The following is a 21,473-nucleotide window of genomic DNA, read 5'->3' as shown; positions in this document are numbered from 1 at the left end:
TTAGTTTTGTGAACTCAAAATTCTATAGAAATCGAACAAGAATTGCTGGTGTCTTCCTCTTGTAAGTCACTTTGGATAAAAGCGTCTGCTAAATAAAGTCAAGTAAAGTAAAGTAATCAGAGCAAAGACACTAGAATATAAAACATGTTTTCAGTTATTTCCCCTTTATTAAGTTTTAGTTTATTTTGATGTTTTCAATATAAATTTGCCTTCTCTCCACATGAGGAACACAAGGTGTGGGTGTCCTGTGGGTGGATGGCCTCCACATTACAAAAGCAGTGGTGGTTTTACTCGTTGAGGCAGATCGATACGGCTCCTTTTTCATGAATCCACATCTAAACTGAGGAAAGGGTTTCGGGTTTGAATCCCGAACCGGCAAGGTGCCACTGAGGTCCCCTTGTTGAAGGTGCCAGAGTGACTTACAACCAGTAGTTACAGGGACATTAATTACTCCCTCTGGAGACACTCAGGGTTAAGCGTCTTGCTCAGGGACACAATGGTAGTAAGTGGGATTTGAACCTGGGTCTTCTGGTTCATAGGCGAGTGTGTTACCCACTAGGCTACTAGCGCCCCATACCATTACTTCTAGATGTTGGAATAGAACGAAGCGACCCGCACAACAAGGAGGCATTTCACCGCCCAGCCACTAGACTGCAGCACTCCCACGAGCAGACAACCCTAGAAATGGACAGAATGTGCGGCCGCTGCAATTCATAATTCCATAAAGTGACAGAGTTCTGCGTTTGGGAAATGGGCAAATCCAGTTCGCACGGGCCCATTGGCTGGAAAGTGCCACAACAGACTCTGCTGTGACGTGTCAAGCTGGACTTTGTTAAGTAAAGTTCTCCAGGTGAGTGGGAGCCCATCGCATGTTGAAATTCCGGGGGGTGGGAATTCCCCTTTTCCCGAAAGTGGAGGAGGTGAGGGGCCGCGTCACGTGACCCACTTCCTCGTTCCGAGGCGGCCTTCCGATTGGACGGCGTGTTCCGCCGGGTGGGAGGAGCCGAGGATCCGAACAGGTTTGGCCGGTTCCGTCCCATTCGCGCGCGGATGCAGGAAGTCGCCGCTTTCTGCTTCTTCTCCTTCTTCTTCTCCTTCTTCTTCTCCTCCCGGTTCTTCTCGTCTCGGAGGCAGCTCGAGGCCTCCGGACGCAGGGCGCGCGCAGGTGAGACGTCGGGCGCGCGCAGGTGAGACGCCGCGCGCCGCCGTGACCGTTTTCTCTGAGGTGTCGGGGGGTCGTGGTCCCCCAGATTCTTGCCCTTCGCCCTCTGGTTCTGAGCCGCAGGCAGATGCGCGACTGTGCTGTTTTACGTGGGATTAAATTGCGCGGACAATAGCCGCGTGACGCGCGGAGGGGACCGACTTCTTTGTGTTTTTGCGGCCGAAATGAGTTTCCTCAGTAGAGATGGGGTGAGGAGCTCGGACGTTCGGGAGGGACTCGGAGTAGAACCGCATCGAGAGGAGCCAGTTGAGGAGGTCCGGGACCCCTACCTGGGGAGGAGTTCCCGGCATGTCCTGCCGTCAGGAGACCCCCGCTGGAGCAATGATAGCTCTGGTCTGGGAACGCCTTGGGGTCCTGGTGGAGGTGGCTGTCTGGGGTTCCCTGCTTGGGATGCTGTCCCCTCCACCCGGACCCGGATAAGCAGAGGAAGACTGACTGGGTGAGACGGAGACAGGGGGACCAGTGGATGGACATGAGGAGTCCTGTCGTCAGCGGCAACGATGTGGTCGCTCTGCTGTGGATTCTGTGTAAATATCAGTAGTGACAGGCACGGCCCCCCCCCTGTTTCTGTATTTTAAAAGGCAGAATTTGATCATTATCATGCTTTAATATCACTGCGTTCCTGCCTTTAGTTCCTAAGTGAACATCTCTGGCGCGTAGACATAAAACTTTCCGTGTCCCATCCCCACTGGACTCTGCGGTCAGTGAGCCGCGTGGCTCAGAATCAACCTGCCGCCGTGACGAACACCCTGACCACGTTTGATGAAGTTCTGTACTTCCCCTCATAGCGATGAACGCCAGGGGATCTTAGGAGCCGTTCTTTGGCCCGTCGGTCCCTCCACTGACGCGGCTGTGATGCATCAGTGTGTGGAAACACCGGAGTGTTGCTTTTTACTGCAACTGTAACGATCGGTTTACCCGTTAGAGTTCCAAACAAGCGCCGCGCCGCCGCTCGCCTCTGGTGATGTTGCGTTATTTTTGCCCATGAGACATGCATATTTTGCACGCAGATCCCTCGCTGAGATACGAGCCCGGCATGTGCGGTCATGCCAGCCTGTTGTCTCTGGAGTAATGGGGTGTTATTATAGACCAGATTACTGCGGCTCAAACGTATCCCGTCTTGGACCGAAGCAACGCTTTATTTCGTGTCTGTGACCGCGTCCCGTCTGTCTGCTCAATTCGTCCAATTTGGCTTGTTCTGCCCGTGAGGGATGTCACGTCATTTTAAAAGCGCTGTCGAAGAAGGTACAACATTCTGATCAGTTTTTCTTCTGCATTTCAGATTAAACCAGGATTGCTGTGCAGGTCATTAGCCACAATTTTTTTTTTTCAAAGAACAAGATAAGAGATTGACGCCCAGACATTTTCCAGTATGTCTGCAGAGCAGTCACGATTGGTGAGGACCCAAGGTCCCCCTGTCCCACCCAAACGTGTCCTCGCAAGGGACATCCTCCAGGATTTCAGCATCCGTTCTGCCTCATCCAGAGAAGGTCGCAAGCAGAGTGCCGTGGAGCGTCTAGAAGCCGATAAAGTGAAATATGTGAAGAGCCAGCAGGTGGCCCAGACCAGGCAGCAACCGTTCCGAGCCCCGCCCACCATCCGCAAGCCCCTTCTGTCTCCTGGCAGCGGTGACCAAGCCCGACCCGGAAACTCCTGGCCAGTCAGGAAGGTCCAGTCCCAATCAACTTCTCAGCCTGGTTCTTGCCAGCTGGACCTGGAACATCTGAACAAACTGATAAACGGCGTTCACGACAGCCCCGCCCACAACACCCCCGCTGAGCCGGTGAGGAGCCAGCGGGCGTCTAACGAGAACCCACCAATGAGGGCCCTACCAGAGGCATCCGAGGCTCAAGGCTCTGCCACGGTGACTGTTCGGAGGGTGGACGTTCTGCCACACGTGCCCCAGCTCCGGAAAGCCGGCCGGATGCCACACCCAGGCTGCCTGCCCTCGCTGCCAATGACCCAGTCGCCCCTCCTGCAGCTCCTTAAGTCCCAGGTCCTTCCTAAACCTGCCCCTTTACCCCCTGGCCATGCCAAATTCCCGCCCAACCAGCTCAAATCCCCCGTTCAGTTCACGCCTCTCGCTGCTCAGATGGTTCCCAGCCCCACCCAGGCCTGTCCACCCGCTCACCAGAACGCCAACGGCTCCGGCCAGACTGGTCCCAGTCCTTCTCCGCCTGTCGTATCTCCGGTACCGAGCCCTAAAACCCCAGGCCCCGGCCAGCCTTCCGCTGCTCGCACCCCGACCTCGGCGGGTCTTTCTGGTCCCTTCTCTCCAACCTTCACGCCTCTCCCTCCCTCTCCAGCCATCACCCGCCTGTCCTCCACCAGCTCCCGGAAGCGGCCGTCCCTGACCCGCTCCAAATCGGACGTGAGCGACCGCTTCTCCCGCGTGGGGGCCGACCTGGAGCGCTTCTTCAACTACTGCGGCCTGGACCCCACCGACCTGGACGAGCTGGCCCAGTCGGCGTCCGAGATCGCGTCCGTCTCTCGCCTGCGCAGCGCCAGCGCCCCCGCCTCCGAGCACACGGCCGAGGGGGAGGAGCCGGAGGACGAGGAGGAGGAGCAGGCCCAGCATCCGGAGCGCCCTGCCTATGGGATCTCAGTCATCGAGAGGAACGCCAGGGTCATCAAATGGCTTTATGGAATACGGCAAGCTCGGGACCCTGCCAAGGTTGCCAATGTGTAACCGTCTCGGTCCCCGTCTGAAACTGCCCAGCACGGGTACCTCAGGCACCAGGCTTGTCCGATAAACCCAAATCTTAGCCATCAAGCCTGAATCCTAAACCAGAAGGGTTCGTACGGTGGAATGAGCCCCCGCTCTCATGATCTGCAGCTTCGAAGGTTCGTCTGGGTTGCTGGCTTCACACCATTTCTCCTCAAGCATCTGAGGAATGGCCGGGGTCTCTGGATTATTGTTTAACTAGTTGGCTGTTGGAGTTGAAAGGGTTTTGAAGGAGGTTTAGAAGAAGGGATCACGTTATCTATTTATGAGGCTGTGGCCCTCATGTGCGCTCTTCCACGTTGGGAACGTGCCGTTTCTTCATAGTTCGGTTCTCAGGAATTGCCTCCCATTGTACAGAAATATTGACCATTTTTTCCTGTTTTGAGGCGAATGCAATAATGCGGCACACTCTACATCCCTTCCGGAAGAGTCTGGGTGTTCGGGCTGTCGTGGATTTCTCGGTCGCCAGTCTCGGCCGTTTTTCCCTGGCAACTGTTTACAAATCATTTTCTTATGAGAGTTGGCTATAAATATAACATTTGAAGTTATTCATAGTTATCATAGTTATCATGCGGATGATGCATGCAAGCTCACACATATTTTAATATTTTGGCAAGCACGTAAATTTCCAAAGATTTTCATACTAAAAGTCACCGTCTCAAAATCTATTTTTGTGTACCAGGAAGCTTTGCTGTTTTTATTTTATTATTATTATTACAATAAACTGTAGTTATTTACATTTCCAAAAATGGTGTAAGGATTCAAATTCCTTCAGATTTCCCCGCCTTGTTCCAGAACGCTATGGTTTTGTGTAGCCGCATTTGTGCATTTCTCTGTCTTGTCTCTCACTGCTTCCCTAATGCAGCGGTCATCCTGTATTAGTTTTCCAGGCATTGTTCATGTGCTCAGATGGAGCCACCGGGGTCTTTACATTTCTCACCCACCACTGCACAATAAAGACGACAATTCTCAAGATTGCAATTCGTTGTGGTTTTATAATTATAGGAGAAACGGAGTGACTCTCATTGTAAAACACAAGGTGACACAACGAAATGTGTCCTCCGCTTTTAACCAGCACACCTGTCCTAAAAGAAAATGCTGGAGAACGTTTTCCTCGCCCTGCGGTAGACCGGCCCTGCTCAGGGCTGGGACTGCGTGGGATGGGTATCTGTCTGCAGGTCAGGGTCAGATAAGCGCCGAATACAAAACTTTGCTCTCCAATTTTCAAGGTGTTTTTTTTCACGTGGTGTTTGGGTTGAAAATCCATCTTTTTTTAAATAGATTTACATTTACAGCATTTACCAGACGCCATTATCCAGAGCGACTTACAATCCGTAGTTACAGGGACAGTCCCCCCCCCGGAGCAATTTAGGGTTAAGTGTCTTGCTCAGGGACACAATGGTAGTAAGTGGGATTTGAACCTGGGTCTTCTGGTTCATAGGCGAGTGTGTTAACCACTAGGCTACTACCACCCCTGTAGAAACATGCTCTTATTATTTATGCCGCGATATTGAATTTAGATTTACAGCTTCTGGAACACACTCAGGTGGTAATGCAGGTCAGTTTGTGTCTAGACATGAAATTCAGAGGATAACAAATTCTTCTAAGGCACCATGACGCACATCGAGTTCCAGTGACGGGCAGATATCATTATATCTTCGTCCCTTATGTAATTTGTAAAAGTCCAATGTAAATGTCTTATTATGAGACTTCTTTTGATGTTGAAGAGTATTTACTTATAATTTTTAGTCAGATAAATATGATATATAGGAGCCACATTTCTTTCAAGCAAATGTTTTCACTGGATAAAATATTGAGACTACGGTAATAAAACCATATTTGACTGAGTTTGAGCTCCATAAAACACAAGACTGGTTCCCTATGAATAAATGCAGTGTAAATACTCCTGTGTGTTAATACTGCCATCTGGTGGTGATAAATAAGACCTTTCACTGCCACATTCTCGCCTCACTTTATTTTTAGAATCAAATCTGAAACTATGAGAGCCAAACATTGTGCACATGGGCCTGCCTTTCAAAGGAGGGTGTTTAACAACTATTTTCACCCGCTGACCTGAATCCCATCCCGGGACACTGGGCCCAGGGCGGGGTTCTCATACACATCCACACCTACGCCAGTTCACCTAACCTGGGAGACATGGCGACAGCATCTCGTCAATTACAATTAGGCAAAAAATGTCATTTGTGTTTTTTTGGGGTGGGTAGTGGTGGTCTAGTGGCTAAGGAAGAGGACTCCAAATCCCAAACCGCCAAGGTGCCACTGAGGTCCCCTTGATCAAGGTACTGTCCCCACACACGGCTCCTCGGGCGCCTTTCGCGGCTGACACTGCTCACTAAGGTGATAGTTAAATACAGAGGACACATTTCACAGTGTGTCACAATGACAAAAGCAAACACTTTCACAAATGAATAAGGTTCTAGTATCAGTCCCTTTTATCCGGTAAAGAGCACATCATCAACCAACGGCCAGGACAAGAGGAGTGAGGAGTTCTTGGTGTCGTGTGATGAAAGGTGCTGCGCAAATGCTGCTCACACCACACACCACCACAAAGGGGCGTCATGCTCCTCAGCACGCAGGAGATGTGTGGGCATCCGAACATTGGCAGCTTCTTCTAGTGATCATCAACTGTCTGCATTGTGTGTGTGTGTGTGTATATAGTAAAAAGGGATATATCACACAACTTAATTCATTTAGCCTAAGAGAAATTTAGCAGACTCATTTAAACAAGACAAGCTACAGGCCTAAATCCACAGTAGGACTGTATTCTTCTTCTGATCGTTTTATAAATAATATTGTAGCTGTACAACCCTGTGAACTGTGTTTGGCTTTCACTGCAGTCTGTTGGAGTTTTACACACAAACACACACACGTTTGCTCACACATCCCCCCTTCAGCGCGAACAACAGTAACCTGATAACCCCTCACACCCCATCAGGCCTGAATGGACTCATTTCCACACAATGTAAGCATATTGCTCCTCAGGAAGTCCCATGGATATCAGATTCCTGCCGCCGCGAACCGCTCTTCAGACGTCCAGCTTCCAGTAGGTGGTGTTTCGGACGTCTTTGCCGTGTTTACCGTGTGAAGGAGACCTTCGGCACTTCCAGGCGCATGTATTTGCAGGTGGCTGTCGGACTACGTTTCTGTCCTAAGCACAATAACATTAGTTCCTTCCCAAATCTGCCATGCTGGGCAGCCATGATTTCCTCAGTCCTGTAATGAAAGCAAAGGACTTTAGACATGCACATGCTGGACATATTTTAATCACACGCCTCTGATTGGCTTGAGTGGTTGGAAGCGTTGGTACGAGGTCGGAGTCGGGGAAGGTGTGTGGGCTTTTGTGTGTCCGTGTGTGTCTGAGTGTTCCACTTTGCAGCGGCAGATAGGCGGAGCCACGTCCTCCCGAAGAAGCAAACCCAGCCGTCTCCGGCCGGCCGGTGAAGGGACCTGTCGCGTCTGCCGTGGGCTGACCTTGGTCGAGTGGAATAATGACCGGCAGCCCGACCTGGAGGAGCAAAATCCGGAACTGCAGCGGCTCCATTTTCACCTGCGACGTGCTCCGAAGACGTGGGGAGAACAGGCTGGACAGCAATTCTGTGAGTAGTTTCCGCCGTTCGTAGGCTGCACAAGGCATGTTCATTTCCTCCTGATATAAGAAGGTTTGGGGAATTAGAACCTCTGTTTTTGCTGCCGTGATTGTTTCAGTTTATTTATTTTGGATTTGAAATGAGCAGAAATATGAAAATCTCCACTTACCCTTTTTTCCAGAAGAAGCAAAGCCAAATCCCAATCTACAGAAAGCTGTGCTATGCTGTGGGTGGGATTCCCAATCGGATGACCAACATCTCCATCGACTTCACCTTACAGATCTTTCTTCTGGACGTTGTGAAAGTAAGTATCCGTCGTTGCCTGTTATCGTTTTAATCCGTGCTTCATAATCCTAAACTCCCACCTGTCTTCTACATACAGATGGAGGCTTTCTTTGTGTCTCTGATCCTGCTGGTGAGCCAGACTTGGGACGCTGTCATTGACCCTCTGGTGGGCTACCTGGTCAGCAGAAGTGGCCGCCTCCTTCCTTGGTAAGCTGGCCACATCACATCTCATTGAAAATGAACCTCTGGTGGCCTGTTCAGGTGTTGCCGCTTATCCAGAGCGACTTACAACCAGTAGTTACAGGGACAGTCCCCCTGGAGCAAGTGTCTTGCTCAGGGACACAATGGGTGACAATCTTTGAACCCGGGGCTTCTGGTTTAGGCAAGTGTGTTAACCACTAGGCAACTAGAACCCCTTTCGGTTCTTTATGAAAGATTCCATCCAGAGAACCATGCTCCTCCACGGAATGTCACCTGGTGTTGCCCTCCATGCACACCAGGCAGTCTGGGCAGCCTAGGAAGTTCTCAACCACGATCCTTACATGGTGGAACTTCTTGAAGACTCTCTAGAAGACTAATCTATTCACAGACGGCCTTCTGTTCTATTGTGGGTGACATTTAACTTTTTAAATTCACACTCTCAACCTGAACCGCACTTTTTGTGTTTGAATGTTATTTCTGTAACAGGTAAAATGCACCGGGATCCACGTTCCGGAGAGTAGAGGCATTCATTTTTCTGTTCCACCATGGTGGTCATGTTTCTGATCTTGCAAAATCTTCCTGCCTGAATTCCATGAAATGTGGAGAACACATGAAAGAATATCTGAAATCTTCAATGCCCTCCTTTATGGCAATAAACTTCAAAAGTGAAGGGAAATGCTGAGGCTCCATGCTACTTTGTGGTCATTCTCTGCGATTTATTCTATCTTATTCCAATAGTTTTGCAGCACATTCAAAAATACTCAGTGGTTCCTGTTGTTTTTGAATTGTATGAATAGTTCCACAGTATCTGTGTCCTTTTAGGGTGGTTCTCTCCACACCCCTGGGGATCATGTCCTACGTCTTTCTGTGGTTCACACCGCAGGACTTTGCCTCGGTGACCTTCTGCATCTTGTGGCACCTCATCACTAGCTGCCTGTTCGAGACCTTCATGAGTGTAAGGTTGAGATTCCTCTCTCTGTCCATATAACAGATCTATACACATTGTTGTTATAATTAGAAGCTATGTATAACTTAAAACATTGGCAAAAATTGGTGTTTTCACCCCTCAATATTTCCATCTGAACTCACCCATTTTGTCTCTCTTGCATCTGGTCCCTTCTGCTGAGCAGATGGTTCATAAAACAGCCACATTGTGGTTGTGTTAAGTTTGTGCACATTTGTGTGTAGTTTTCATGCCAGTTGTGGCATCTCGCATTATTGCAGTTATACAACGTTCCATACATATCCCTCAACATGTTCCTGGGTGGGGATGAGAGGGACAGAGATTCCGCCACGGCCTACAGTAAGACCCGTCTTCTTTACGTTCCCCAGCGACATCTTGCTGTATTTCAGATTTCTGCCTTTCTTTTACTTTTTACATCTCTGGTAGGGATGTGTGCAGAGATGGTGGCGATGCTACTGGGATCGTTGCTTCAGGGTCAGGTCATAAGTGTCTACAACACTGAGAGGGACGCTGCCTGTCTGGACATAGACCTGAACCACGGCAACACCCAAAGCGGCCAGACCTCAGATAACATTACACTCATTAACACGGTATCCAAAATGACTAAAACTTTCAATATTCATAGAAAGAATTTGGGAATTCCGACATTAATCTGGTCACATGATGGTGAAATTAATGTATTCTGTGCTTTCATCAGCGAAATGCCTTCAAGGTATCTGGGATGGCCATCGGAGGCATCTACTTCCTGTGCAGCCTGGTCCTCTTCCTGGGTGTGAAGGAGGAGCCCGGTGAGTTGAGACTGTTTATCTCCCATCTTTCATACAGTAAGAGGAACACAGTTGTGATCCCTGTCCCCAGGGCTCCTCCGCAGTCAAGAACACACCAATGTGCCATACTTCTCCAGCATGAAGAAGCTGATGAAGCACGTCCCATATGTACGACTTGTGTTGGGATTCTTCTTCTGTACACTGTCCTTCCAGGTCCGCCATCCCTCTGCTCCTTTCCCTACTGCTCTCCTAATTGTCTTATCAGGTTTATTTATTAATCAGTGTTGTCCTTGTCACACCACCATGTTCAGATGTCCTTGAGGAACTTTGCACTATACTGCACCTACGCTGCAGGACTCGGGGTCCAGTTTCCATACCTAATACTGGTGCTCCTGGTGAGTTACTGTCCTGGTGATAATCACCAAAAGATGCTGTCCTAGTCAAAGTGATTTTTTTTTTGTCATTTTGATGATGAAACGAAATGTGTCCTCTCCATTTAATCACCCTCAGTGAGCAAAGGGGACTGTACCTTGCTCAAGGGGACCTCAGTGAAATTGAAGTAATTGTCACTTGTGATACACAGTGAAATTTGTCCTCTGCGTTTAACCCATCACCCTTGGTGAGCAGTGGGAGGCCATGACAGGCGCACGGGGAGCAGTGTGTGGGGACGGGGCTTGCTTCTTTACCCACTAGAGCCACCACTGTCCTTGTTACACAAAAAGTGTGACTTAACGACTACAATCACAAAAGATTCTGATTCAAACGACACAATGCTTCCGTAATTCCAGTCAGATCAGCCGAGGATGAATTTGTGTCTCATCCGCAGGTCTCAGCCACCCTCTCTGTGCCTTTGTGGCAGGTGGTCCTGGTCAGGATGGGCAAAAGGACGACTGTTTTCATCGGTCTGCCTGTGAGTTTTCTGACTTTCACCTGAACATGTACAAAAAAGATGGTAACACAAGCTCTGCTCTGCAACAACAAATGCCTCAATGTTTCTTTAATAATACAGAATGCAGGGTTTTCTAAGCTGGCGTAAAGGTGCCAAGTCCTAACATGCTTGAGGACATCACGTGTCAAACTCAGTATGTCACATTACATTACAATTCTGTAGCAAATGCGGTTATACAACATTAAAAGCTTGAGAGCAGTGGAATAACTGAAGAACTAATCTGTTCAGCAGAAAACAGCTGAGTATGTCTAGGAGAGGACGCCTTATAGGAACAGTTAAATAAAAAGACACATATTAAATAAATTACATTTCAACTGTGGCTAAAATGGAAAATGACAAAGTTGCTTTTTCAATAAGAATGGACGATCTGGCAAAAACACAATTTTTGGGGCTAATGGCTGACAAAACAAAAAAGAATTGAAGAGGAGAGTAAATATTAGGTGTGTATTATCATTAAGACAAAGTTTGGATGATTAACTTTGATTCATATTATTATTATTTAAAAACAAATACTGTCTTACCATCGGCTGATGTCTTTCACGGTGTCATGTTTCTACATCATAAATCAGCATCTAGGATATCACAGAGTTTGTCACTCGTAAATAAATAATCACTAACCAGTAATTACAACATTTCTGAACACAGCAATTTATACTGTCTGGAGTTCAGTTGCTCTTGTGTTTTGATTGGTTTGTTTCGCGAGTGGATCAGTGAATTTTTTTTAGTTTTTATGTGAAAAGGGTCACTTTGACATGTAGAGTTCTACGAGTCCTTTGTACCTTTCTTTACTTTACTTTACTTTACATAGCAGATACTTTTATCCAAAGCAACTTACAAGAGGAAGACACCAGCAATTCTCATTCGGTTTCTATAGATTTTGAGTTACAAAACTCTGAGCCCTGATAAGGCCTAACTTGTCAGGAAAAGAACATTCTAGGGAATTGTTAATTAGTAGACGAAATATATATATATATATATATATGCCTTCAAGGTATCTGGGATATATATATATATATATATATGTGTGTGTGTGTGTGCGTGTATGTTAGACTCGTCTGAAATACTTTTTGAATAAGTGGGTTTTCAACTGCATCTTAAAGGTGGTAGTAGTCTTGGCTAGTCGAATGGAGGAGGGGAAGTTGTTCCACCAGCCAGGGACAACAACGGAGAACAGAGTCGATTGGGAACGGAGACCCCATGAAGAGGGAATTTTCAGTCTCATTTCGTTTGCTGATCTGAGAGGGCGTGCAGGAGTGTAGCTAGGTAGTATTGTATTGATGTAGGAGTGTGCAGTTCCATTTACAGCCCTGTAGGCAGCATCAAGGATGCGAGCAGCTACCAGGAGCCAGTGGAGAGAGGTGAGAAGAGGTGTAACATGGGTGTATTTCGGCTGACTGAAGATGAGGCGGGCCACCACAATTTGGACCATCTGGAGTGGTTTTATGGTGACTGCCAGCCAGGAGAGAGTTACAATAGTCGAGTTTGGAGATGACCGTTGCCTGGACGAGGAGCTGCGTAGCCTGTTGCCAGAGAAAAGGTCTAATCTTGTGAATGTTGTAGAGAGTGAACTTGCAGGATCTGGAGATCGCAGCAACGTGATGGTTCAGATTCAGTTTGTCGTCAATCCAAACTCCAATCCAAACCTTTCGACAGAGATGTGTGTGTTAATGATTTTCGTCTGTTTCCCATCGGCTGGTTAGAAGATTGTGTGCTGAGAAAACCCACAATAAAGACGCTTGTCGACTTGCTGCTTATAAATTATGATTTTTTTTCTGTGGGAGTGAGGAGGCTGCTGTAATTATTATTGCTCTTTTATTACTCCCTTCTAGATCTTTATGCCTGTTCTGATTGTCATAGCGTCTGTGCCGGGTAGCCTGCCCGTCTACATGGCCATGTGTATTCTGTGCGGGAGCAGCCTGGGCACCCTGTTCCTGCTTCCCTGGTAAGTGAGACCCGTAGATCAGGTTTCGTAGCTCTAACATGATACTGAATACATCTCTACGTTCAACACACTCACTGACATAAAATAAAACCACATGTTGAATCGTGTTCTCAGTCAGAACAGAGGGTGGTGGTAGCCTAGTGGGTAAAACACTCGCCTATGAACCAGAAGACCCAGGTTCAAATCCCACTTACTACCACTGTGTCCCTGAGCAAGACACTTAACCCTAAGTTGCTCCAGGGGGGGGACTGTCCCTGTAACTACTGATTGTAAGTCGCTCTGGATAAGGGCGTCTGGTAAATGCTGTAAATGTGGCATTGAGTGGCATTGAAATGTAAAGAAGAAATGTGAATTTTGTGTATTGTTTACTGTCATCCACTATTCAAAATGCAGTCAAACACACAGCAAGTGAGAAAGTTAACTGTCTGACGCTGATGATATGAAGAATAGTTTAAACACACAGCAGCAGAGAATACGCTCCTGGTGTATCACAAGATTGATAACCAAGACTCCAAAGTACATCATGCATCAAGCAATTAGACAAATTTCTTACAGTGAGTGCTAAAAGTCAGCATCATTGTCAGACGATCAAGGTGACATAGTATACCTGGCTACGAGATTTTATATCAGCCATTATTCCTGCATTCGTCCAGCAGCCTTCTTGACCAGGAGAAAGTGACTCAGCATCTTTCTCCATCAGCTCATGGTAGCTCATGGTCTTCAGTCTGATCTAGCAGAGGTGTGTTGCGAAGTGTGAAAATGGGCCACTAAATAAGTCTCATAGACACACTTTCAGAAATGCAGTTGCACTATAACCTCCCGGACGATGCTTACGGTGTCTTCTTAGGTCCATGTTGCCAGATGTAGTTGATGACTTTGCAGTGAAGAACCCCTCCTGCAAGCACCTGGAGCCGCTGTTTTTCTCCAGCTACACATTTTTCAACAAGCTGGGTGGAGGTCTATCGGCGGGCATCTCTACTTTGGTTCTGCAGTGAGTTTCCACAGTCCTGGTTCATCCACAAAAGGCAATTCATCACAAATTTGCCAAAACCTCAAGTTGTCATTATGGGGTGTTGTGTGTATAATTCTGAGGTAAAAAAAAATGGAATTTAATCCATTTTGGAATACAGCTGTAACATAACAAAATGTGGAAAAAGTTATGCGCTGTGAATACTTTCCGGATGTACTGTAGATATGTCATGAAGTCTCAATGCTTCTCCGTCTATCTTCTCATAGTTTCACCGGGTACAGAGCAGGCGCTTGCCACCATGAAGACAGAATGGTCACCGCTCTGCAGGTCCTGTTTGTTCCTGTGCCGATTGTTCTGCTCCTGCTTGGCTTGGTTTTCTTCTACCTTTATCCCATCCAAGAGAAAGAGCTTCGGCAGGCCCCAGCAGGAGCATACGAGGAACATATGAGGCAAGTCTCACAGAAGAGCCCTGCTTCTGTGTCTGAACGTTAGAGACATTTAGCTGAACCTGTTCTCTTTTCAGTTCCAAAGCCAAAGACTGCCCTCTCTTACAAAACCTGAAGTTGGATGGACGGCCTCTCCGGCCAAGAAGCCAATGGTCAAGTTCACGGAGTCACAGGAGCACCCCGTCTTTTCAGAACTCCCATCCAAATGTGTACGCTCCCACAGTAAGCATGCAAGAAAGGACAGAAAATCCAAGACTTTGCTCATACAACACTTCAGAAGAATTTCACCTTCTGTCAAGTGACGCATGCACAAGAAATGCAAAGGTCACATGGGTGTAGATTAATAATGTGGACTGGATCCAGACTGGTCTGCTGCTCCCTCACCAGCATGTACAGCCACTTTCTTACCATACACTCTCTAATTTCCTTTTTATTAATCTTTTAAGTAGTTTAATTTGACTTCATTAGAGGTCTGTTCTGCACTCAACTCAAGAAATATCATCAGTATTTCTTCTCAGGAAGAGCACATCATCATTTCATCAATAAACAGGTTAATGAAAATGTGTTCTGATGGGTTTTTAATAAAATGTTTTCAGTTACATTTTTAAAATGAAATAAATACACATGCAATATGCATTAGACATACCATATTTATTTATTTATTTTGAAGCTAATCATAATGCATCTACTAACTCCAGATAATTCATTTGACAAGAGTCAAGAGGGACTACAGTATTTAACATCCATTAGTCTTCATAAAGAAAAGATTCTCCATATCTGAACAACAGGGATGTGTCCATAAAGTCAGTCTATTAATAAAACAACAAACAAAAAAAAACCCTAACCTGCTAACTAAGGTGCAATGTGCAAGAACGTGTCCAAATAGGGGTCAGCATATACTGGCACAAAACTTGCAAAACCAGTAGCTATTACTTCGCTCTAGAATTATTAAATAAGCCCGCAGTTTCCACGCGACTTCCACGAAGGTTTGCATGTTCCTTCCATAAATGTTAGACTGGCAATGACCAGCTGAACGTTTACCAGATTTTTAAAGGCATTCGCTTGTGTCACAAACCGGCAAAGACTCTAACTCCCACCGAATCAGGTTTGCAGCGGGACTCACAGATATTGCCTGGAACTGGTTTTAATCCTGTGGCAAATGTGGGATTTATCCATTCGTACCTGAAAAAGCCACAACTGGACCACGCTGGCAGTTCCACTCATTCCGATCTCAGAAAAGAATGATCTTGTTTATGGGTCTGTGGTGTTTTAAGACCTTTGAACTGTGGATGCAAGGATTACTACTGATTTTTAGACATATTTAAGGCCTTAAGACTTTTAAGGATCCGCAAATACTCTGGTTTACATGCAGGAGTGGCTCAACTTTCATTTGCATTATTAGTGTGTATTAGTCCGGCCTTGAGAAGTTCGATTTAGTCACATTTCCATTGTACTGTAAAAGGCTGGTTTACGTCGGACTAACACAATAATTTGGATTTCTCAAATGATTTTTCTAACCAACACAAAGCATCGACTTCTTTGGCATTATAAACCGTCACGTATCTTGCACATTGCACCTTCAATGTAAATGTAACCAGATCTTCAGATCTGAATCTTACTTGTTACGGAATCTATGCAGAAAACTACGTTTAACAGCACTGACGCACATTGGTAAAGTGGACATGATGAACCACATGACTATAGAGTCCCAGTTGATTTGACATTTACCAAAAGAAATAGCTTGGAACTTTGTAGCTTCCCCCCCCCCCCCCGACTCCTGAGCAAAAATCTCAACGATGAAGCAAAATCACATTCGTAAATCATTGCTTATCTTGATCGTTATTAGTTAAATGCATAAACCATTCGCAGAAGTAACGTTTCACAAGAAACCTCTTGAACTTCAGAGTGAGGAACGTCACCAAATGTATTCAACGCAACCGAGAAGTTCAAGTAACATCCTCACCCTTTAAAGTGAATCAATGTGCAAAGGAGCAAAAATCAACCATGTCATAAATCATCCTGTTTGCGTGACAATACGATCAACTTTAGAACAGAAAATGGAATAGTCCAATAATTCCTTGATGCAGAAGTGCAGAATCTAAGATGCTGTGGTACTGTAGGAGAACGTTTGGCCACGCTGGGAATGTGGGACTGGGATAACTCTTCTTGCTCACCTGAGATAAGTCTTGTCCTGAGGCTGAACCACAAACAGAAGCCCAAGTAAAAGTCTCCTGGTAGTCTCCAGACACACACATCCAATAGACTTTTTTTTTTTTTCCTGTTACGCAAACTCACTTCCGGCCATTAGACAGTTCAAACGCAAATGCTGGCAAAAAAAATCCCGTAAATGATCGCAGTTTCCTACACCGGTATCACAGGGTCACCTTCACACGTCAACGTACAAGATGCTCTCAAGACAGAAATGTCATAAATGGCTTCTGAATAGAGGGGCTGCGATGAATCAAGACCCCCAAACCCAGTCCAGGTCCACTGCGGGTCTGGTTCATTATGGGTTTAATATTAATACTTTTTTTCATTTTTTTTGGATGAGTTTCTTCTATGAGGTGGCCACTAGGCATGAGACAAAATATTGCTATATAACATTTCATTAATGACACCATTATTTTAGTATGACTTTACTACGCTATGTGGTGACGGCAACAGTGTCAGAGGTTTTTTTTTCTTTAGTAAATAGCATGGGCATATGACCTGTGCTGTGAATTGGCTTTTCTGCCTCGTGCCCAGTGGCCACTCTGCAACACGCACTATTTTCACGCTGACGCCTCTCACGTGCGCCACCTCTTCACTCTGGATGGTTTTAACTCGTCTCCGTCAACCACGTCACATGTGCAAACGCCAAGATGGTGTTTCTTGTAAATAGTGAGGCTGCCCTTCGACCGAACACACCCTGCACTTGGCGCCAGTTTGAAAATAGTGCCCGGTCGGCGCGTTTATATTTGGGTGGACCCGTCTGTGCTTGTGGGTGCCCGCCCCCTCGTCCCACTCATGCGACGCAGGGAATGCAGGGCCACGGCGCAGCAGCCGCGGAGCAGGGAGCCCATGTGGTAGACGGGCAGGGTCTCGCGGCGACAGAGCCACGCTACCGCGGGCACCACGGGGACGGCCACCGCCAGCAGGTCAACCAGGAAGTAGCGGCTCCAGTGGCTCCTCTGAGGCGGCTCCTGCGGTGCGTCTTCCTCCTCTTTGGCCTCCTCAGCGGCTGGGCTCGCCACTTCCTCGGACTCTGCCGGCAGAGAGACCCTCCGTGGCTGCGTGGTCTGGACGGTGGGGCTCAGCGCTTTGGCCGCCAATAAATCCGCGGGCGGTCCCCTCTCTGTAGCCGGGGTCTCTGAGAGGTCCACGTAGGTGGGTTTAGGAGGAGGCGAAGAGGGACTTGGGGACGGAGGAAAAGGCTGCGGCTCACCGCCGGTCACCGTGGAGATGACGCTGAGCTCCTCTCCAGCCCCTTCCTCGGAGATCCAGGTGATGGTGGGGCTACAGGCTTGTGAGCGGAACCCCGGTCTGTCGCACGCCTCCGCCGGCTCGGAGAGGGGAGGGGCCTGGGGCGGAGCCGGCGGGTTCACGTCCTCCTGCGGCAGGTGCAGGAAGAGGTGATGGTGAGGAAGGTAGGTGTGTGTGCTGCAGCTGCAGTTGTTGTTGAGGGCGTGGCACGGGCGCGGTATGGGCAGGAGGGTCTCGCCGCTGCACAGGCGCTCGTAGGTGGCGGAGCGCGGCACGCTGGGGCAGCGCGGGCTCAGCTGCTCCGCCAGCAGCGCCGCTTCCAGCAGCAGGTGGGTGCGGCCGCTGCCCCTGGGCAAGGTCTTGCTCTTGCCCTGGCCGGGTCGGACCTCGGCGGCGACGTTCCCGTTGCGGTCGGCCGGAGACGTGTCGGTGCTCAGCCGGGTGTAGGTGGCGCTGCGGTTTAGAGAGTGCGCCGGCGAGCAGCCGCAGGAGCGCGACAGCCCCGGGCGCGGCCCCAGCCTGGGCCCGCACCAGCCCTCGGACTTGGGCTCGTGCTCGGGGTCGCGCGTGCTCACGTTGGTGCGGACGGTCTCCACCACGTGCTGCAGCTGCCGGATCTCCTTACGGGCCTCCTTCAGCGCCATCTGGGCCTCCACGCGGTGGCACTCCTCCTCGATCCAGTCCTCCTGCATGCGCACCAGCTGGGTGCGAAGCCCGTCGATCTCCGAGTCCCTGGAAGAGAAGAGGAAGATTCTGCACGTTGTGCGACGAAAACAACCAAAATGACAAATGTTCGGCCAATACAGTAAAAAAATCCACTAATTTGACAAAATATTTGGCTGAATACTAACTGTCAGAATTGTTATTATGAATAAGTATTACAAAATATATTTTAATAATGCATGTGTGAAGCAGATAATTATTTGTTTAGGTTTCTTTTGTGTCATGGGAGATATTCATGTTGACGCATAACCAACGTAGCCCAAAATAGGGGATGTCCCGGTATAAACACGAACAGCATCAACATGAACATTATTTTTTATTGACCGTGATCCACACCCCCAAGTAGATACTACTCTTTTTCTGAATGTGCATATAAATTACACAACCCTGGAAATAAATCCATGAAATTAAGCTCTTGTAAAGAAGTTATAATATGTACATGTATATGCATATGTATATAAATTATAATATAGTAGGGTGGTAGTAGCCTAGTGGGTAACACACTCACCTATGAACCCAGAAGACCCAGGTTCAAATCCCACTTACTACCGTTGTGTCCCTGAGCAAGACACTTAACCCTGAGTGTCTCCAGGGGGGTGACTGTCCCTGTAACTACTGATTGTAAGTCGCTCTGGATAAGGGCGTATGATAAATGCCGTGAATGTAAATAATCTAATATATATCTGGTGTTATTTAAAGTCCAGTGATCCAGTGATAAATATTTCATCTATTTGCATTGTTATCAAGTGCGACCGTTACGGGCATTTTATCAATTCATACATCACACAAGACCCACCTGTCCTGCAGCCTCTCGACATTCTCTTTCAGACGGGCGCGCAGGTGGCGGATGCAAACCTCCTTCTGCTGCAGGGGTGTGAGGTACTGCTCAGGGGCGGGGGGTCGTATCCCGTGGTTATCGGTGCAGGTCGAGTGTTTGGCCTGGCGTCTGGAGTCGTAAAAAAAAATCCAATGCATAAATAGAAAGACGACACGAGGCTTGGAAAGCAGCTGCTTTGGAGCAGCGCTGCGTACCTGGGCGTCGCGGGCTGCGAGCGGGACGCGGCGGCGCAATCGTTGCCCCTGCAGGAGCCTGTAGAGTAGCTGCTCGTGGACGAGTCCCCATGCGAGTGCCTCGTGCTGCCAGAGGCGGTGGAGCGTCTGTCCCTGCAATGAGAGGCGACAAGGGATTTAAACAAAGATCTTACAGTAAATGTCTGGCAGCGTTTCATCCAACCAAAACTAACTACTGTTTAAGAATAATGAGCGGTTGTCTATTTTATGTGACCATAAATCCTGTGACCGTGACCCTGCGCTAAGGGACGCCAGAGGTTCCGTACCTGCGAGATCCTGCAGAGGTCCTCCTACTGGCAGGAAGAGACATGGGTGGCGATGTTCTCCCTGCGCCTCAGATACGACTGTGCTGACGTTGAGGTGTGATCAGGTCGGGACTCTGAGATCAATACAGTGCTTGTTGATTCCTTTCATCATAATGCCAGGAACGACTTGTTCACAAACAGACTAACTCTTCGTACCAAATCATGACGACAACTGAGCCAAAGCGAAAGAAGTCATGGTGTCCAAAGCTGAAGACAAAGCATGTCTGTCACAGGACAACAGCGAACTGGCTGACCTGAAGTGACAAGCTGCTTCATCACATTCACGTTCACGCAAGGCTGGGACCCATGCAAATCAGAGGTGACATCACATGACACGCGAAGCATCGCTGTCAGCCCGCTTCATTCCAACCCCCCAGAACAGAAGAACAAGGCCAGGATTTCACACGCTGGACACAGACAGCAGACACAGTGGCAGCATGCCCACAGCCGAGGCCTTCAAGCTACCAGCACAACTGACCCACTTGTGTGGTGCAGTGGCCAGAATGTTGTCGGTTCGAATCTCGAAACGCCAAGGTGCCACTGAGCAAAGCACCGTCCCCACACGCTGCTCCCCGGGCGCCTGCCATGGCTGCCCACTGCTCACCAAGGGTGATGGTTAAAAGCAGGGGACACATTTCGTTGTGTCACCGTGTGCTGTGCTGCAGTCTTACACAATCACTTCACTTTTGTCACTTGCAATGTTGCTCTGATGGAAAAGAGCTGGCGTGTGTGTGCATGTGAGCAGGTGGGGAAAAATAGGTGACTTTCATCATGCTACACTTTCTGAGTGCAAGTCGTGATACTTCGTATTGCTGCATCGTATTGTTGACCAGGGATAGGGATTAAAAATGAACTTTGATCTGAAAGGATTTTCAATTCTACATAACATACTTTTCTTTATTTCACGAGCGCCTCTTAACTTTTAGATCCATCAAAGTTTTAGGTCCTGAACCTGTTATATGGCTGTAAGATGAAGCAGGGGTTGCATCTACTGTAATTCCACCACTCATTGCCATAAAGCTTTATCAAGCAAATAATGACATGCATCATAAATCCAACATACAGTTGGTCTTGAATTATCTTGAATTTTGAAGAGAGGACATGCTGTCACATCGATCAATAAACGAGCAACCGAATTCTAGTTGTATTCAATAAACGAATCGACGTTCAGAAGGTCGTCCCAGTCAGGGTGGCTATTTTTAAAAACCCGCAGCAATTCATGTGCTAATCTCATCTGGAATAATTCACCTTGCGGCCTGCAGCGCGACCCCCCCTCCATCACGACCGACGGGCCGAGCTGTGACGTCACGCACCGTGCTGCTCGGACGCGGCCCAATCAGCGACCCGGAGCACGCGCGTCCCTGCGAACCGTTTATTTACGGATCGAGAAGGTCCCGCCAAGGTCCCCGAACGCGGTCATGTCACAAAGTCACGTGGCCCCTTCTCAGGCGACAACTCGTGATAATGTCCCACATACATAACGCGCGACACTAAAATGCCCAGACGGGGGGGGGAGCCCGAAATCTAAAACCTGGGGTCACCGGGCCCTTACGTTCACCGGCCTGCTCCAGACGCTCCCGCGGTGGCCGCCCATGTCGCCCGCGACTCCGGTGGGTATGAGCGGATGCTGCGGCGCTCCTGAAGCCGCAGCCGCCACCGCGTCTGCGCGCTCCTGCGTCTTAAAGGGCCAGCGCAGCAGCTTACACAATATTTATTAACCAAGCATCAATACAATAAAGAACCATACAGGGGTCAAAGAAAATCGCTTAAATCTTATGTAAATATTCAGGCTTTGAATAAATATTATTTTGAATGCTCAAAAGTTGAAACCAC

General features: G+C 48.1%; 3 protein-coding genes across 8 annotated transcripts; 2 read left to right on the top strand and 1 right to left on the bottom strand.

Annotated features, from left to right (window-relative positions):
- Positions 1 to 1,015: 1,015 nt before the first annotated feature.
- Positions 1,016 to 4,923, top strand: fam110a (family with sequence similarity 110 member A). Of its 2 annotated transcripts, none has more exons than XM_028994283.1 (2): positions 1,016 to 1,165; positions 2,505 to 4,923. In XM_028994283.1, exon 2 carries the CDS (start codon positions 2,595 to 2,597, stop codon positions 3,909 to 3,911), a length of 1,317 nt encoding a protein of 438 aa, XP_028850116.1. In that variant the 5' UTR covers positions 1,016 to 1,165; positions 2,505 to 2,594; the 3' UTR covers positions 3,912 to 4,923. The 2 variants fall into 2 exon arrangements, with proteins under 2 accessions (XP_028850116.1, XP_028850115.1); XM_028994282.1 differs by having other exon boundaries at positions 1,016 to 1,187.
- A 2,206-nt stretch (positions 4,924 to 7,129) lies between these two features.
- On the top strand, positions 7,130 to 14,598 carry mfsd2al2 (major facilitator superfamily domain containing 2a-like 2). 3 transcript variants are annotated; one of them, XM_028994303.1, is made up of 14 exons: positions 7,130 to 7,564; positions 7,737 to 7,859; positions 7,938 to 8,047; positions 8,864 to 8,996; positions 9,266 to 9,344; positions 9,432 to 9,595; positions 9,703 to 9,793; positions 9,864 to 9,985; positions 10,084 to 10,167; positions 10,599 to 10,682; positions 12,551 to 12,663; positions 13,511 to 13,654; positions 13,900 to 14,082; positions 14,157 to 14,598. In XM_028994303.1, the coding sequence occupies exons 1-14, from the start codon at positions 7,457 to 7,459 to the stop codon at positions 14,416 to 14,418; spliced, it is 1,800 nt and encodes a 599-aa protein (XP_028850136.1). In that variant the 5' UTR covers positions 7,130 to 7,456; the 3' UTR covers positions 14,419 to 14,598. The 3 variants fall into 3 exon arrangements, with proteins under 3 accessions (XP_028850136.1, XP_028850138.1, XP_028850137.1); XM_028994304.1 differs by lacking the exon at positions 7,130 to 7,564 and adding an exon at positions 7,598 to 7,627; XM_028994305.1 differs by having other exon boundaries at positions 13,900 to 14,294.
- Positions 14,599 to 14,715: 117 nt separating this feature from the next.
- On the bottom strand, positions 14,716 to 21,299 carry snpha (syntaphilin a). Of its 3 annotated transcripts, none has more exons than XM_028993769.1 (5): positions 21,193 to 21,299; positions 19,602 to 19,714; positions 19,297 to 19,428; positions 19,061 to 19,210; positions 14,716 to 18,273 (listed from the first exon to the last, which is right to left on the bottom strand). In XM_028993769.1, the coding sequence occupies exons 2-5, from the start codon at positions 19,643 to 19,645 to the stop codon at positions 17,031 to 17,033; spliced, it is 1,569 nt and encodes a 522-aa protein (XP_028849602.1). In that variant the 5' UTR covers positions 19,646 to 19,714; positions 21,193 to 21,299; the 3' UTR covers positions 14,716 to 17,030. The 3 variants fall into 3 exon arrangements, with proteins under 3 accessions (XP_028849602.1, XP_028849603.1, XP_028849601.1); XM_028993770.1 differs by lacking the exon at positions 21,193 to 21,299 and adding an exon at positions 19,797 to 21,185; XM_028993768.1 differs by lacking the exon at positions 21,193 to 21,299 and having other exon boundaries at positions 19,602 to 21,185.
- Between the last annotated feature and the right edge of the window lie 174 nt (positions 21,300 to 21,473).

Source organism: Denticeps clupeoides, chromosome 10 (assembly GCF_900700375.1).
Source record: "Denticeps clupeoides chromosome 10, fDenClu1.1, whole genome shotgun sequence".
NCBI classification, from domain to species: domain Eukaryota; kingdom Metazoa; phylum Chordata; class Actinopteri; order Clupeiformes; family Denticipitidae; genus Denticeps; species Denticeps clupeoides.
This window is presented reverse-complemented; position numbering and strand designations above follow the sequence as displayed.

Excerpts from the sequence above, each read along its gene's own strand:
- mfsd2al2 (XM_028994303.1), top strand. The coding sequence starts at position 7,457 with ATGACCGGCAGCCCGACCTGGAGGAGCAAAATCCGGAACTGCAGCGGC. Across the intron at positions 7,860-7,937 it reads TTCTTCTGGACGTTGTGAAA|ATGGAGGCTTTCTTTGTGTC; the intron begins GTAAGTATCCGT and ends TTCTACATACAG. Across the intron at positions 12,664-13,510 it reads ACCCTGTTCCTGCTTCCCTG|GTCCATGTTGCCAGATGTAG; the intron begins GTAAGTGAGACC and ends GTGTCTTCTTAG.
- snpha (XM_028993769.1), bottom strand. The coding sequence starts at position 19,645 with ATGTCTCTTCCTGCCAGTAGGAGGACCTCTGCAGGATCTCGCAG. Across the intron at positions 19,211-19,296 it reads TCGCAGCCCGCGACGCCCAG|ACGCCAGGCCAAACACTCGA; the intron begins GTACGCAGCGCT and ends TTACGACTCCAG. Across the intron at positions 18,274-19,060 it reads GTCGAGAGGCTGCAGGACAG|GGACTCGGAGATCGACGGGC; the intron begins GTGGGTCTTGTG and ends CTTCTCTTCCAG.
- fam110a (XM_028994283.1), top strand. The coding sequence starts at position 2,595 with ATGTCTGCAGAGCAGTCACGATTGGTGAGGACCCAAGGTCCCCCTGTC.